General features: G+C 46.7%; 1 protein-coding gene across 1 annotated transcript; it reads left to right on the plus strand.

Annotated features, from left to right (window-relative positions):
• The first annotated feature begins 577 nt into the window (after positions 1-577).
• Positions 578-5,667, plus strand: LOC131918982 (Y+L amino acid transporter 1-like). Its single transcript, XM_059273087.1, has 2 exons — positions 578-788; positions 5,117-5,667. The coding sequence occupies exon 2, from the start codon at positions 5,161-5,163 to the stop codon at positions 5,665-5,667; it is 507 nt and encodes a 168-aa protein (XP_059129070.1). The 5' UTR covers positions 578-788; positions 5,117-5,160.
• The last annotated feature ends 11,323 nt before the right edge of the window (positions 5,668-16,990 follow it).

The raw sequence follows: 16,990 nt of genomic DNA on the forward strand, positions 1-16,990 counted from the left end.
CCGTTTCTGCAAAGTAAACATTCAACAGATATTTAAATAACGTGGTTTGAAAGGCTGCCAACTTAGGAATGTGCCCAGGGTGGCGCAGGTCTAGTTTTTTTAACCTAGCAACTCAAACTCATTGTTAACAACTCCTCAGCCAATTAGGGATCTGAGCTGTGAGTGGGCTTGTTGATATCTGGGTACACACTTGGCTGTACCCACAGGTGGCCTTCATCGGTATGCGCTGGCTTCCTTGGTTTGTTTTAGAGGCTGAAATGGCACAAACTCTTGAGATAGGACTGCAGAATTTCACTGGCCTGACGGAGGGATCTCGGGACCAAATGCTGTAAGCACAGCCGGGAGGTAGGGTAGGAGAGTTAGGAAATAGAATGAAGGAGAGGTAGAGAGGGGGCTCCGGAGGGCACTTTAAATTGCAGGGTACACTTAAGTGCCCAGCCAGCGAGGGCAATGAGGACCACGAGGGGCTGATGCGGGGAGGAGGAGCCGAACAGAGGAGGGGATGCCTGGGTGTCAGCGTGCTCCTGCTCCGTGCTCCTGCTCCGAGGTCCTCTGGGTCTGACCAGGCAGCCTCAGCTCCAGCCCGTCCTCTGGCCCCTCCCCACTGCCGGCCAGAGTCACACATGTGTTTTCCTGTTTTCCATTTCAGTCCGTCACCCTCTGCCTTTTCTGCTTCTCAGAGTCAACAGCTGCTGAAGTCACACCCCTGACTGTCTTAACTACCACCCCTCACCCCAGTGTGCCGATAGCCCCCTCCTCCCTGCACTTGCCCAAAGGTCTCCAGACAGGTAAGAGGTGGGGAAGCAGGGAAAGTGGATGTGTGGGGAAGCACAGGACGAGGATGGAGTACCTGAAAATTGGCCAAGGGGAGACGAAGAACCTTATTTCTTGCTCCTAGCCCTGGCCCTGTCTAGGTAGAGCCTAGAGTCTGGAGACTTCAGCCTCTGGTTAATGGGAAGTCCTGGGCAGAACAGTAAACAGTTTCTCCCCCCACCCCCACTTTTTGTTTTTAAAGGGACAGTCTTAGTTATAGTGGAATATAGCAAAACAAATGGAGAGCTGGAGAGGGAGGGGCCGAGCAGCTCTTGTGGAGTGATGAGGAGTCTAAGTGCATCAGCGAGTATCTGTTTTGTTTCTGTTGTTAAGAGAGGCACACAGACCAGTTGGATAGCGGAAGGCAAGCCCTGGGGTCTCTGAGGGAGAAAGCGTGTTCTCACAGGAGCTCGGCTGAGGAGTCAAGAGTCTGAACTGTGTGCAGGTTCCTGGAGGAAGGGTGTTTCAGTGTCGCTGTTGGAGCATGGGAGTTCAACACTGGCTGGCTGCTCTCTGAGCACTCCGTGACTGATGTTCTGGTGCCCGCTGGACTGAAAACTTCTCTAGGCTGTCCAATGAGTGTATTTTTTTTTTCTGGCATAGCCACGATGTCCTCAGAGATGAGCACATCAAAGGAAAGGGGAAAATGACAAGGAGTATGAAGGCTTCTGTGAAGCCTGCTTTGCTGAGTTCCTTTAGGAGAGCCCGGGGGAGGCTGCTTTACTAGGCTGTCTGAATGGAGGAAGTGTTCCACAGAGAGCCAGGGTCTCAGGGAGGAAAGTGAGCCACCAAAGGCGTTGTCTTCTTGTCTTTGGGGCTAGGCAGTGGTTGAGAAAAGGGGGGGACATTTCCATGACTGGCAGCCTCTTGTGCCTGACTGCCAGGGCTGGGAAGATGAATCCATTTGTAGTACTTCCTGGTGAGACCACTAGGGCATGCTGTTTGCTGGGGCGTGGACTCTGTCTTGGGCTGATCTGGCTCAGTGCTTTGAGGATTTCACTTTTATGATAGCCAGCCACGAATTCAACCTTGTGCACCCCACCCTCCATTTCCTTTTTTCCCCTCTCTTTTCTGGGTTTCACATTTGGATTTGTACTCCGTTGGTGCCGGTGTATTTTGATCCCCAAAGGGCAGGTGTCCTGATGTGTGTTTCTGTGTCTTTAGTAGTGGGCACCCTAGACATCACAGCACTCTGGGCAGACATCATCACCGCTCATTCTCACCCAGAGACAGGGAGTAGCAGCCTGAAGGCAGTGACTGTGTCACCTACGGCCACCTACAGACTGCAGGGGCTTTCTTTCCAATCTGATCCAAGCTCCTCTAGGTAACTAATTAGGAGCTACCTGGAGTGGTTTCCTGTCTAAAGGGAAGGCCAAGAGACCAGTGACCAGCAAGGGCCGGAGAGCAGGAGGCTGAGGAGATAGCGTAGCTCTGTGATCTTTGCTGCCTACCTCCCCTCTACTTTGGCACCCCACAGAGTGTGTGGTACCTGCCTTGTGGGGCTGCATACAGTTCAGTGAGATAACGCACTGACATGCGTAGCCGTGTGTCTGGCCTGGATAAGAACTCAAGCAATGCTAGGACTACTTTTATGGAAGCCTTTCAGGGGATGCTGGGAGAAAAGGAGAGTGTCTTCCAGGTGGTTTTCAGATGTATGTAGGGCTGTCTTGTGAGGGACATGAGCTTTACAATTTTTGTTTTAATTTAATTTTACGTGTATGGGTGTTTTGTCTGCATGTATGGACAGTGCCCATGGAGTCCGGAAGAAGGCATCAGAACTGGAGCTGAAATTGTGAGCCACCATGTGGGTGCTGGAAATTGAACCCGAGTCTTCTCAAGAACGGCCAGTGCTCTTAACTGCTGAGCTATGTCTCCATCCTCAAGCGTGGTCTGTGGAAGGCCTAAGCCCAGCACTCCATCTTGGTTTAGCTAAAAATTTTAAGGGGCCAGAATGGAAAGGTGAGCCACAGAGATTAACCTCTAGGATGTTTTTGTAGAATAACCAAAGAGGGGTAGGAAGGGTAGAAGGAAGGACACAGTTCAGTTTCAGAACAGGTAGGTTGTCGAAGACTCAGAGTACCAGATTTAAAGTAGACTATAAAGACAGAATAAACTATGATTTCCAAAATGCGAAACCTTTGCTGTTTATTCTGGGCCTGCCTAGCATAGCTCAGTGAAACCTTATTTCCACGCTTATTTGTATGTGGGGGTAGGTAAGCACTCTACCACTGAGTGACACTCCAGCCCTCCATATGTATGTATATACTTATTTATTCACTTATTGTTTGTTATTATTGTTGAGACAGGGTTTCTCTGCATAACCTTGGCTGTCCTGGAACTCACTCTGTAGACCAGGCTGGCCTCGAACTCATAGATCCACCTGCCTCTGTCTCTTTAGTGCTGGGATTAAAGGTGTGCACCACCATCGTCCCTATAGGAATTTTTGGATGCCCCAGAGGTCTTACTTAGTATGTTTCCCTAAGGGTGAAAGAGCCCACTGGTGGGATGGAGTTGTACCCAGAAGTTTGGTCTCATTTCTGGACCATATTTCTTCTGAAATAACTTGAGGCTCAGACTTTGGGGTGGTGGCCTGAGTTTAGAGGCCACCCTTCTCTCTGCATGGGGAAGTGTCCAGAGCTCTCACTTCGGGCATCCACACAGGGCGTCTGAACCGCTCTCACACTTCCTGTAATCTCAGCATGGGAACAATGTGTCGCATTCTATAGCCTTCCTGCCTTTCTTATTTGGGATGAGAGAGAAATGAGGTTTGCGTGGGACATGGAGGACACCGGAGAAGAGGTCTGCGCCACCGCTGTGTCCTTGCTAACTTATTAAGACACTCCAGGGTTGCAGAGAACACACCCAGCTGGCTGTCCCTTCCCTCTGGGCCTCCTGTCCTGGGGCCGAGCTGACAGAGGAGACTCCTGAGCGAGCACCTTCTTATCACAGAAAGTGCTGAGCCAAGAGCTCCTAGCTGCCCCTTTTGCAGATGTGAAAGGCCTGTGAACCTTGGACCCAGATTCTTGCTTAACACTCCTCTCCCTTTTCCTCACCCCTTCCTTTTCTAGCTCCCCCACCTCCTCCTCCCTTCTTGACCTGACTTAAGTCCGGCAGGCATTTGTCTAGGCTTCCCTTTTACTGTTGGAGGAAGGAGGAGCGGGTCAGACCACTGCTCTTGTGGGGTGTGTGCCTCTTTGTCTCTGTGACTGCTGCTGGCCATTGCTGGAGGAACCTGCTTGTATCCAGAGCCAGGGAGTGAGTGTGCCCCACCCTGTCCCCTTGCTAACCCCTCTCTGCTGTTCTGCGTGTCTGGTCACTTCCTCCGGCTCCAGAACCTCTCGCTCTAGTGTTTCCCCATTTGTCTTACTAAGCTTTCCGAGTTTGTGCAGCTGTCCCGAGCTCTGTATTTCCAGGCATCTGCTGCCCGGCTTGAGCTCTTTCCTTTCCTTGGTTTGGTCTGGTATGTCTCCAGCAGTTCTGCAGTGGGTGGGCAGCCACCACCCACTGCCTCCAGTCACCTCTGGGTTCTGCTGTGTATTTGGGCCACCCTTCTGAAAGATCACTGCTATTTTTTGGCTGGCGTGGATGTGAGTGATTTGGTGGCAGGAGACCTGGGATGGTAGAGGCTGCGACAGGTATCTGGGAAAGGAAAAGCAACATCAAGAGAATTGCCTGTCTCTTTTCAGGATGGGTGGGGCTGCTTGGGCTTTGCCACCGTCCAAGATGCCAGCTGGCCATTTGTTAATGGATATTCCCGAGCAGGGAGGTGGCTGTGCATCCCTAGCAGGAGCACTTTGAAAGCTTCAGGCTCGCACCCGGAGTCCTTAGGGGAGAGCGCGGCATGTCAGCAAAAAGAGGATCTGGCAAATTAGTCGCTTGCAAGGGCTGGTTCCTCATGCAGGCATCTCAGCCTAGTGACATTTGAAGCTGAAATGGGAGGGAAGACAGGCTTTTGGGGGGGCCGTGGGGGGCGGGGAGCCCGAAGAAAAGGTTCAAACCACTATGATTGTATGGAGAGCTACTGAACGGCCTCATGCCTGTCCTCTGTCACAGAAGGTCAGGATTTAGTTGCCAGGGTAAATAAGGCATGCTGCATCGTAAGGATGAGAGACCAGGGTGCTGTTCTTCTGGGGGAAAAGTCAAATTGGGATCACGTTGACAAGGCTTTGGGGGGGAAGAGGTTTTCGGGAAGTTGGAAGCGAGTCGGAATTGTGGTGGGTGCTGACTGTGTTGGACCCTGTGGAGTCGGGGGGTGGGGGAGAGATGCTGTGTGGTTACCAACCTAATCTTCTTTCTTCCTTAGAGGGCAATGCAAGCAAGCTGGTGAAGGCCTTCCTCCTCTCCACCATGGTCGACAGCACCAAGTATGAAGTGGCTGCCCAGCATGAGGCAAATACCTCTGCTCTGGGAGATGGGGCCAGCCCAGGGGCCGAGCAGGTAAAACTGAAGAAGGAGATCTCGCTACTTAACGGCGTGTGCCTGATAGTGGGGAACATGATTGGCTCCGGCATCTTTGTCTCCCCGAAAGGTGTACTCATGTACAGTGCCTCTTTTGGCCTCTCACTCGTCATCTGGGCTGTTGGGGGCATTTTCTCCGTCTTTGGGGCCCTTTGTTATGCCGAACTGGGTACCACCATTAAGAAATCTGGGGCCAGCTATGCCTACATCCTGGAGGCCTTCGGGGGATTTCTTGCTTTCATCCGCCTCTGGACTTCTCTGCTCATCATTGAACCCACCAGCCAGGCCGTCATCGCCATCACCTTTGCCAACTACATGGTACAGCCCCTCTTCCCGAGCTGTGGTGCCCCCTATGCTGCTGGCCGCCTGCTGGCCGCCGCCTGCATCTGTAAGTAGAGGTGGGGCAGGAACGGTGATGTGGAGGACTGGGCAGAAGTGGGGTGTGAGTCCAGTCGAGAAGAAGGAGTTGGGGAATGAATGCCTATGACACTTTTTTTTATTGTAAATTAATGTATACTGAGGGAGTCTAGCTTAACAAGCCCTCAAGTGGAGGCTCTGAGTTCAACCCCACCAGATCTACTCCTAAAGAGTTTTGTGTGAAAATTCAGTCCGTTGTAATTTAAGGGTGAATACAGAGCTTGTCTAGCATGCCTGAGGCGGTGGGTTTGATCCCCAGCACTGTATACATTGTGTGGGGTGGTACCTGTAGCCCCGCCACCCTGGAGATGGAGCCCTCTTGAGGGTCAGGAGTTCAAGGTCATTTCTTCCTTAGCAAGTTTGAGGCCAGCCTTGTCTACAAGAAACCCTGTCTCAGAAAGCCAACAAACAGGTTGGGTGTGATGCCTTTAATTCCAGAAGGCAGCTGGATAGCTTTCTGAGGCCAGCCTGGTCTACACAGTGAAACTCTGTCTCAAACAAACAATTTAGTACAGTGCTAAAAAATAAAGGAAGAACAGGGCGGTGGCGGTGCACGCCTTTAATCCCAGCGCTTGGGAAGCAGAGGCAGGCGGATCTCTGTGAGTTCGAGGCCAGCCTGGGCTACAGAGTGAGTTCCAGGACAGTCAGTCAGGACTACACAGAGAAACCCTGTCTCGGAAAAGGAAGATGCCTCACCTCACCTTTCCCTATGTCTGGTGGCATGTAGCAATTGGCACGCTCTCATGTCCTTCCTGATTGTTCTCCTTCAAGGGTAGCTTTGTTCTCTTTCCTTTTCTAGTGACGTAGGACAATACCATTGTACCTGTAATTCTTAGCATTATCAGATTGCCTAGCTGCTGGTCCTGTTCATGGCCCTGTACACGAGTTCCTGTTTCTCAGATTTGCAGGGGATCATGGGTAATGGTGCCATGCAATTTTCCAATTTTCCTTCCTTCCTTCCTTTCCTCCTCCCCCTCCTCCTTTTTTTTCTGAGATAGGGCCTTGCTGTATAGCACAGACTGACCTGGAACTCAGTACATTACCCGGTCTGATCTTGAGCTTGGGATCTTCATGGCTCAGCCTCTGCAGTACAGGATTGTAGGCCTGTGCCACTGTGCCTGGGTCATGAGTGATTTTTGATTATAGGCATATTGACACACAGTAGCTGTATGGATTATGAGAGATCGTGTGGATTTTATATTTTTTGGTTGCAAGCCTAACCTTTAACGGCTGAGTCCCCTCTCCAGCCCCAGTGTGGCATTTTAATTGGTATATACAGCATGGACAATCAGCCAGGTGACGGCATTCTGTCATGTCATCATTTCTTTGTGTTGGGAATGTTCAAAATTTGTTCAGCTATTCTGAAACATTCGATAAACTGTTGTCAACCACTGTTTGACTGTGCTGTCCAATCTTAGAAGTTATTTGTCCTTTCCAGTTGCACCCCTGTGCTGTCAATCATCCTATCCCCACCCCTTGACTTCCTTTTCCCTTCCCAGATTCTGGTAACCCTCCTCCCCCTCTCTCTCTCTCTTTTTTTTAAACCACTGTTTAAATCACTTTTTTTTTTTTTTTTTTTTTTTTGGTTTCTCGAGACAGGGTTTCTCTGTGTAGCATTGCGCCTTTCCTGGAACTCGCTTTGGAGACCAGGCTGGCCTCGAACTCACAGAGATCCACCTGGCTCTGCCTCCTGAGTACTGGGATTAAAGGCGTGTGCCACCACCGCTCAGCCACTTTTGTATTTTTATTTTTTTTTTTAAATCAAGACAGGGTCTCACTGTGTAGCCTTTTCTGGCCTGGAACTTGCTGTGTCGACCAGGCTGGCTTCCAACTTGCATGTTCAGGATTGCTCTAGCTATTAAGCACCTCCCCCCTCCAGTGAATTTTGTGATTTAAAAACAAAAAACTGTGTGCACAAGCAGAACCCAGAGAGAGATGTCAGGTGTTCTGATCTCTCGCTCTCTACCTTACTCCACTGAGATGCACTGAGACAGGGGTGGGGGGCCATCCCACCCCCACTTTTCCCCAGAGTACTCTTGAGTAGGAGCAGCAGGAAATATAGCCAGGGATGGTGGCGAACACCTTTAATCCCAGCACTCAGGAGGCAGAGCCAGGCGGATCTCTGTGAGTTCGAGGCCAGCCTGGTCTACAAAGTGAGTTCCAGGAAAGGCGCAAAGCTGCACAGAGAAACCCTGTCTCGAAAAACAACAACAACAACAACAAAACAAATAAATAAATAAATAAAAATAAATAAATATAGACGTATAGAGGGGAGAGAAACAGAAAAATAGCCTCAGGAGGGCCTGGATCCTAATCCATCGGCCCTGGATCCTAGTCTGTGGGCCCTGACTGTCTCTGCCATAGGGCTTTTAAAGGAATGCCAAGGGGTGGAGCAAAAGACTTCCCCCCAGCACAGCCAAGTGCAGACCATCTCAGACAACTGGTACTCAGGCCCGTGGTACCATCATCCTCTTTATGCAGACCTGCTGGGTAAAGCCACTAGGAAATCTAAATGGGCTCCAACAGACAGGGTGATTTTCTGAACCTGCATTGAAGCTGGTGGCCAGCAAGCCCAGTGATGCTTCTGTGTCTGCCACTGACAGTGTGACTATGCCCAGACCTGTGTGTGGGTTTGTGCCCGTGTCGCGAGACCCTCAAGCAAGACCACCACAGAGCCAATATTCGAAGCAAGTACAAAGGGGTTTATTAAGCCGGGCGGTGGTGGCGCACGCCTTTAATCCCAGCACTCAGGAGGCAGAGCCAGGCGGATCTCTGTGAGTTCGAGGCCAGCCTGGACTACCAAGTGAGTCCCAGGAAAGGCGCAAAGCTACACAGAGAAACCCTGTCTCGAAAAACCAAAAAAAAAAAAAAAAAAAAAAAAAAACCAAAAAAACAAAAACAAAAAACAAAAAACAAAGGGGTTTATTAAAACAAGCAAGCCTGAGCTTGGTCTGCTTCCAACACACTGGCTAGCCAGGTGAAGAGGGATGGCCCTGAGCTCTCAGAGTGAAGGTTTTTTAAAGGGAAAAAACCGCAAGCCAGGGGGTACAAGCCTTTGCATTTCAGGGTCATATGACAAGCTTTCTTTTGTGAATTTTTACCCCTCTATTATGACAAGATCCCTCTATGTAGTTCTGTCTGTCTTGGAACTCTATTTAGACCAGGCTGGCCTCAAACTCATGAAGATCCACTTGTCTCCTGTCCCCAAGTGCTGGGATCAAAGGATCAAGACCTCACCATGCCCAGCTCCTCTTTTTTCTTGTGAGTGTGTTTGTGTGTGTGTCCTTTTTAGTTTTCATGTGTGTATGTATATCTGCTTTAGCTTTAAGTGTTGTTTTGTGATTTTCATTGTAGAAATCATTACTTTCCTTGTTTACATTTATTCCGGGGACCTTCTTTTTGGTGGCTGTTGTGAATGAGAATGGGTCCTGATTTGTCATCCAGCAATTTCAGTATTGGTGTATAGAAAAGCTAATTATTATTATTTTTATCATACAGACTTTTTTTTAAACATAAAAACAGGTTATAATTCAAAAGTCCAGGGTTATTTGAAACTGGAAAATATTTTCTCTGTAGAATATAGTAAAAATAACATTTCCCAATAAGCCAAATGATAGCTGAATTATACATATAAATATTGATTAGATTCTGGGATACAGAAGAAACCCATTTTTATCTGTTCAGAGAGCTATGTTTTACTTAAGTTGTGTGAGATTCCTATTCATCTTCCCCTTCACTGTTTGATTTACGGCAGACATTTTTCTATAGGCTAATCCATAACCTAAAAAGATTTTAGCCTCCCCTCCTGGAAGTACAGCCAGCATATTCTTTCATCAGCTTGATAATTCTTATCCTAATGATGAAATGTTTCACTAAAGCTTGCCCAGTGATTGGGCAAAACCGAAACTTATTATAAGCCATAGTCATCCTAGGGTCCTCCCTGCTAGGTAGCCTCCCTGGTTCTGTGGGTTGCAGTCTGATTGTCCTTTGCTTTACATCTAGTATTCATACCATGTTTGTCCTTCTGAGTCTGGGTTACCTCACTCAGGATGATATTTTCTAGTTCCATCCATTTGCCTGCAAATTTCATGATGTCATTGTTTTTCTCTGCTGAGTAGTACTCCAATGTGTATATATATGTACCACATTTTCTTAATCTATTCTTCAGTTGATGGGCATCTAGGTTGTTTCCAGGTTCTGGTTATTATAAATAGTGCTGCTATGAACATAGTTGAGCATGTGTCTTTGTGGTATGAGTGAGCATTCCTTGGGTATATGCCCAAGAGTGGTATGGCTGGGTCTTGAGGTAGATTGATTCCCAGTTTTCTGAGAAACTGCCGTACTGATTTCCACAGTGGTTGCACAAGTTTGCACAGTGGAAGAATGTTTTCCTTGCTCCACATCCTCTCCAACATAGACTGTCATCAGTGTTTTTGATTATGGCTATTCTGACAGGTATATGGTGGTATCTCAGAGTTGTTTTGATTTGCATTTCTCTGAAAACTAAGGATGTTGAGCATTTCCTTAAATGTCTCTCAGCCATTCAAGATTCTTCTTTTGAGAATTCTCTGTTTAAAGAGTGAATTATTTTTTAAATGCTGGTTTTCTATTTTGCAACCTTACTGAATTTGTCAGTTCTGACAGTTTTGGGCTGGAGTCTTGAGTTTTTCTATGTATGACATAGTGTCCTATGCAAACAGGGATAACCTGACTTCCTCTACCCTGTTTCAGTGCTCCTCACTTGCCTTACTTCTGTGGCCAACACTTCTCATTCTATACTCTGTAAGAGTCAAGCAGGCATGGTGGTGCATGCCTGTAATACCAGTACTTGGTGGTGGTGGTAAGGTGCAAGAAGATCGGGAGTTCAAAGTCATTCATTTCTTTGAGATGAGGTCTGACTATACAGTTGAGCCTGGCCTCAATTTGCTTTGTGATCCAGGCTGCAAGTACTGAAATATGTGTATTTATCGTGTGTGTGTGTGTGTGTGTGTGTGTGTGTGTGTGTATACACACACACCTTCACCTGTTCTGTGGGTATGTCTGTACCACAGTCAGAAGACAAGTCAGGTGTTGGTCCTCACCATCCGCTTGAGAAAATGTGTCCTTTTTTGTTTTGTTTTGTTTTTGTTTTTTGAGACAGGGTTCCTCTGTAGCTTTGGAGCCTGTCCTGGATCTCACTTTGTAGACCAGGCTGGTCTTGGATTCACTGGTCTCTGCCTCCCGAGTGCTAGGATTAAAGGTGTGCGCCACCACTGCCCAGTGAGAAAAATGTGTCTTTAAAAGTATTATTTTTTGATAATTTCATACATTTATACAATGTATTTGGGTCATTTTCACTCCTGTTACCCTCTCTCATCCCCTCCCACTTCACATCTTTTTTGTTTATTTGTGACCTGCTGTGTTTGATAAGGCTTGCTTGCATGAGCATTTGTGGACAGTTATTTATTGGTGCATGGGCTAGACCACTGAAGAAAAGAAATAATTCCTCCTTTTCCTCCAGCAACTTTAACAGCCAGTGGTCCTTCAGGAGCCCTCTCCTCTCCCTGATGTTGACTGGCTCTGCCTTGAGCAGCTCTTGCTCTGAGAGTTCCTGAGTGCAATGACATTTCACAGCCCTCCCCCATCCTCCAGATCTGACACTTTTTCCATCCTCTCTTCCAAGATGGCCCTTCAGCCTTGGAGCAGGTGGTAAAGATGTACTATTTAGGGCTGAGAACTCCCAGATACTTGTTCTCAGGTCATTGACCACCTGGGAGTCGCTGCATTAATCATTGCCCAGAGCAAAAGGAGCTTCTCTGACCAAGGTTGAGAGCAACACTAATCTCTGCTTATAAATATTAATATTTAGAAGGCTGTTTGGTACCATGTTCATTTAGTCACACAACAGTGGTAAGTGTCCCCCTAGGACCTGTGGCCTCCTGTACCATGGCTTTAGACACGGATTACAGTACCAGGTGGGAATTCCCTCCTGTAGAGCCAGCCTCAAATCCAATCACAAAGTGGTTGGTTAACCACATCACCGTCACATCTTCTGTTGTGCCAAAGGGGACATCTTGCCGGGCAGGCAGGCTTGTATCCCACATGGTTCACAGTTGGGTAAGATCATAGCACCTTCTGGGACTATGAAAGCTACCCAGCGGGGAGGAAACTTCCAGCTTAATTGTAGCCTGATTTCCTCTTACTGTGCAGCCCTGGCTGGCCTAAATAGTGTGTGTCCCCACCATGCATGTATGTGTGTGTGTGTGTGTGTGTGTGTGTGTGTGTGTGTGTATGTGTGTGTGTGTGTGTGTGTGTGTGTGTGTGTGTGTGTGTGGTGTTTGGAGGTCAGAGATCAGCCTTGGGTTTCATCCTTCAGGAGCTATTCGCCTTATTTATTCCTATTTTCTGTGGATGACTGTTCTATTTGCATGTGTGTATGAGTACCATGTGCATGCTGGGTGCCCAAGGAGGCCAGAAGAGAGTGTCAGATCCCCTGGAACTGGGGTTGCAGATGGTTGTGAGCCATGTGGATGGTGGGAATGGAATCTGGGTCCTCTGAAAGGGCGGCCAGTACTCTTAACCAATGAGCCATCTCTCCAGCCCTTGTTTTATGAGACAGAATCCCTCACTGGGAATTGGAGCTTATCAATTAGGTTAGGCTGGCTGGCTAGGGAGCTCCAGGGGTTATTCTGTCTCTGCCTTCCCAGTGCACACAACACAACCTAGTTTTTTTCTTTAAAGGTGTATTTATCTTTATGTGTATGAGTGTTTGCTTGCATGTATATAAGTACATCATGTGTGTTGTGCCCAATAAAGCCAGAAGGCAGAGTCAGATCCCCTGGAATTGGAGTTATAGGCAATTATGAACCACCATGTGGGTGCTGGGAACTGAACCTGGGTCCTCTTTGAGAGCAGCAAAGTGCACTCCAATTGTGCCATCTCTCCAGCTCCACACCATGGGTGCTTTTTTTTGTAGGTGCTAAAGATCAAATTTTATTAACTGAGCTATTTTCCACCCTGTGCTCTACTATTGAGCTATATTGTCTCCTCAGCGCTGACTCTGAGGATTTTTATTATGAAATAATGTTGATTTTTGCATTGACTGAAATGTTAATATACTTTTTATCCTCCACTTTGTTAATGTGACTGATATATCATGTGTACTGATTTGTATAGCTTTTAAAAATATTTTACATTTATTTATTTTCTATGTATGCATGTGTGTATGTGTGCTGGTGAGCTTGTGTCCTGTGTGTCTTGGGGATGGAATTCAGGTCATCAGGCTTAGCAGCAAATGCCTTTACCTCTTCTTTTTTGCTATTAGGAATCGGACTCAGGGCTTCGTGTATGCTGAATAAATGCTCTACCACTAATCTATGGCCCCAGCCTGACTGTATACTATATATGTTAAAACATTTTTGCATCCCTGTATATTTCTCTTTGATATTGTCTAAAATCTTTAAATGTTTAATTTATTTTGAGATAAGGTCTCACTATGTAGTACTTGCTGGACTGGTATTTGGAATGTAGATCAGTAGGCCTTGAACTCACAGAGGTCAACCTGCCTCTTTCTCCTAAGTGCTGGGATTGAAGGCATTCGCCACCATGTCTGGCTTTTTTTATTTTTGAAAATTAAAAAAAAATTTTGAAATATCAAATGCTGTGCAGTCAGAAACTGGCTTTGAACCTGTGATACTTTTGCTCCTGCCTCAGCCTCTTGAATGCTGGGATTCCAGGCATGCACCACCATGCTCATGGGCTGGGTGAGTGGTTCGGTGCTAGAATGTTTGTGTGCTTAGCATTCGTGAGGAGCTGGATTCAGTCCCTGGTACTGCAGTCTGCTTCAACAAAACAGCAACAAAACCAGCTGGTGATGGGCTGGGGGCAGCTCAGTGGAGGGACACTTGCTTAGCACCTTTGAGGTCTTGGGTTCAGTCTCCAGTTCTGCAGGACTCAGAAGCAAAGCTGTCTACTAGGGGGCCGCAGTCTGTTTCTCTCTCTATAAATAACATATTAAAAAGTGGCAGTGGTGGTGCACGCCTTTAATCCCAGTGCTCGGGAGGCAGAGCTAGGCGGATCTCTGTGAGTTCGAGGCCAGCCTGGTCTACAGAGCGAGATCCAGGACAGGCACCAAAACTACACAGAGAAACCCTGTCTCGAAAAAACAAACAAACAAACAAACAAACAAAACAAAATTTAGTGTGTGTGTGTGTGTGTGTGTGTGTGTGTATGTGTGTGTAGGTCAGAGGACAACTTGTGTGAATCTGTTCTGTCTTTCCACCATGTGGGTCACAGGGGTCAAACCCAGGTCAGCAGGCTTGGTGACAAGCACCATTATGTTGGGCAAGAATTTTTTCTTGAGAGAATTTTTTTCTATGATTCAATCTTATTATTTGTTAGTGGTCTGCTTAGTTTTATATGTCCTCACAATTCCATTTGCAGATTATATGTGTTCAGAAATTTATTCAGTTTTTCTAGGTTTTCCAATTTTTGTTGTATATTCCTAACGATCCCTAATGATCCTCTGTATTTCACTTGTAATGTCTCCCTTTCATCTCTGATTTCACTTATTTGAGATTCTCTTTCTTTCTTGTTTAGTCTAGCTCTTGCTAGATACCACAGACTAACACATAAAAAGCCCAGTGCTAGGAATGGGTTATACCTTTTGGAGTTATTGGCCAGTGAGTACAGTAGACTTCCAAAAATTACAGGCCATTGCCAGTGCTATTGGTCACCTTCAGAATGTGATGGTAAGACACCATTGCTGAAGACAGACACCACATGCAATGTCAAGCTGGTACTGACCTGGAAGTTTCGTCTCTACTGGCTAGCGTTCATAGTGCTGGAAGGTGTTATCCATATACTGGAGGAGAAAAATAATGGCCAGTCTCACCCAGCTATGAACCTTGAGAACTATAATAACAGCCTGTTTGGCAAGACATTCCAATGAGTACAATGGTGGTCTGAATGTTAGAGGAATAACCAGCTGCTTCCTGAGTGGATTTAAGCCTGATCTACAGGGCTGGAGAGATGGCTCATCAGTTCAGAGTACTTGCTGATCTTCCAGTGGACCCAGGCTTGATTCCCAGGACCCACATGGGAGCTCAACAAACAACATTCTGTAACTCCAGTTCCAGGAGATCTGAGGCCTTCTCCTGACCTACATGGGTGGCAGGCACACATGTGGTACACAGACATACATCAAAACACTCATACACATTTAACACACACACACACACACACACACACACACACACACACACACACCCCTATCCTGTGAGATGGAACCCATTCCTAGCACTATTATTAGGGCTGTGACCTGTGAGTAGGTAGGTCAATGGCCCTGGGGAGACCCTACTACTATTATTCTGCTAAATGGATATAGCATTAAACTGACTCCTAATGACTTACTGTAGATTAACAAATCACATCAGCTGCTTTTCTATTGTGTTGATAAAACACTGTGACCAAGTCAACATATAAATGAAAACATTTAATTGGCCTTATGGTTTCAGAGGGTTAGAGTCCATGATGGCAGAGCAAAGGCATGGTGACAGGCACCCGTGAGAGATCACATCTTGATGAGAGAGAGAGAGAGAGAGAGAGAGAGAGAGAGAGAGAGAGAACTTGAAATGGCATGAGTCTTTTGAAACCCCAAAGCCTGCTCCCAGTGCGAGATCCAGGATACACACCTCCTCCAATAAGGCCATGCCTCCATATCCTTCCTAAACTGTTTAAACAAACTGGAGGCCAAACATTCAAACGTATGAGCCCATGAGGGCATTCTCATTCAAACCACTACATGCATCTTTCAACCGTCATCAGGGAGGTTGCTTCTTGCAGGAGACAGCAATTAACACAGAGGCCCACAACTGGTCAAAGTCAGAGAACAAGAGATGGAGGAGTTAGTTCTCTGAGGAGCTAGCTATTAGATGGGATGTCTCATCAGACCCACTTCCTTAAGGCTCAGGGACTTTTGTGGAAGGAGTAGGAAGATTATAAAAGCCAGAGATGGTGGTGGACATTTACAATTATTTCCTCCTCCCTCCTCTTTCTTTTCAAAGATTTATTTGTTAGGCAAGGTGTGGTAGTCCACACCTTTAATCTCAACATTCCAAGACAGAGGCAGACAGATCTCTGTGAGTTCAAGGCTAGCCTTGTCTGCATAAGTTCCAGGCTAGCCGAGTTATGTAGTGAGACCTTATCTCAAAAGGAAAAAAAAAAGATTCTTTCTTTCTTTCTTTCTTTCTTCCTTCCTTCCTTTCTTTCTTTCTTTCTTTCTTTCTTTCTTTCTTTCTTTCTTTCTTTCTTTCTTTCTTTCTTTCTTTTTTCTTTCTTTCTTTTTAGGTTGAGTTTCTCTGTGTAGCCCTGGATGTCCTAGAACTCACTCTGTAGAACAAGTAGGCCTTGAACTCAGAGATCTGCTTTTTTCTGCTTCTCAGGTGCTGAGATTAAAGGTGTGCACCATCACTGCCCAGCAAGATTTCATCTCTCTCTCTCTCTCTCTCTCTCTCTCTCTCTCTCTCTCTCCACCCCTACCTGCTTACCTACCTATTTTAACTTGTATGAGTGTTTTGCCTGCATGTATGTGTCATGTGCGTGCAGTGCCTAACGAAGCCAGAAGAGGGTGTTGGATTCCCCAGAACCAGAGTTACAGGTGGTTGTGAGCTGCCAGGTGGGTGCTGGAAACAGAACCCAGGTCCTTTGCAAGAGCAGCAAATGTCTTATCTGCTGGGTCATCTCTATAGCCTCTATTATTTCTTCTTGTTGGATTGATCTCTTTATCATTGTGACTTTGACTTTTTTTGAGCTTTTATAGTTTCTGTTCTTATAGTTTTGTTATTCTTATAGTTTTTTTTTTTTTTTTTTTTTTTTTGAGACAGTTTCTCTGTGCTGTTTTGGTGCCTATCCTGGATCTCGCTCTGTGGACCAGGCTGGCCTTGAACTCACAGAGATCCGCCTGGCTCTGCCTCCCGAGTGCTGGGATTAAAGGTGTGCGCCATCACTGCCGGCTTCTTATAGTATTCTCTAGTTCTTGAATTCTTGGGTTCCTGTGATCCTCTTGCTTCAACTGGGAATACAAGTGTACTTCACTCTACCCTCTTCTTTGTAGGGTTTTTGTTTGTTTGTGTTTTGAGACAGAGTCTCAGTATGTAGTCCTGTCTAGCCTGGAACTCTCTGTGTAGTCCAGGCTGGCCTCAGATTTACAGAAACCCATCTGCCTCCACCTCCTGAATGCTGGGATTAACAGTGTGCGTCACTGTGCCGAGATACTTTATAGTTTTTTAATTCAAGTGTATTCTGTTTGATAAAAAGCCAGCTA

Source organism: Peromyscus eremicus, chromosome 9 (genome assembly GCF_949786415.1).
Source record: "Peromyscus eremicus chromosome 9, PerEre_H2_v1, whole genome shotgun sequence".
NCBI classification, from domain to species: Eukaryota; Metazoa; Chordata; class Mammalia; order Rodentia; family Cricetidae; genus Peromyscus; species Peromyscus eremicus.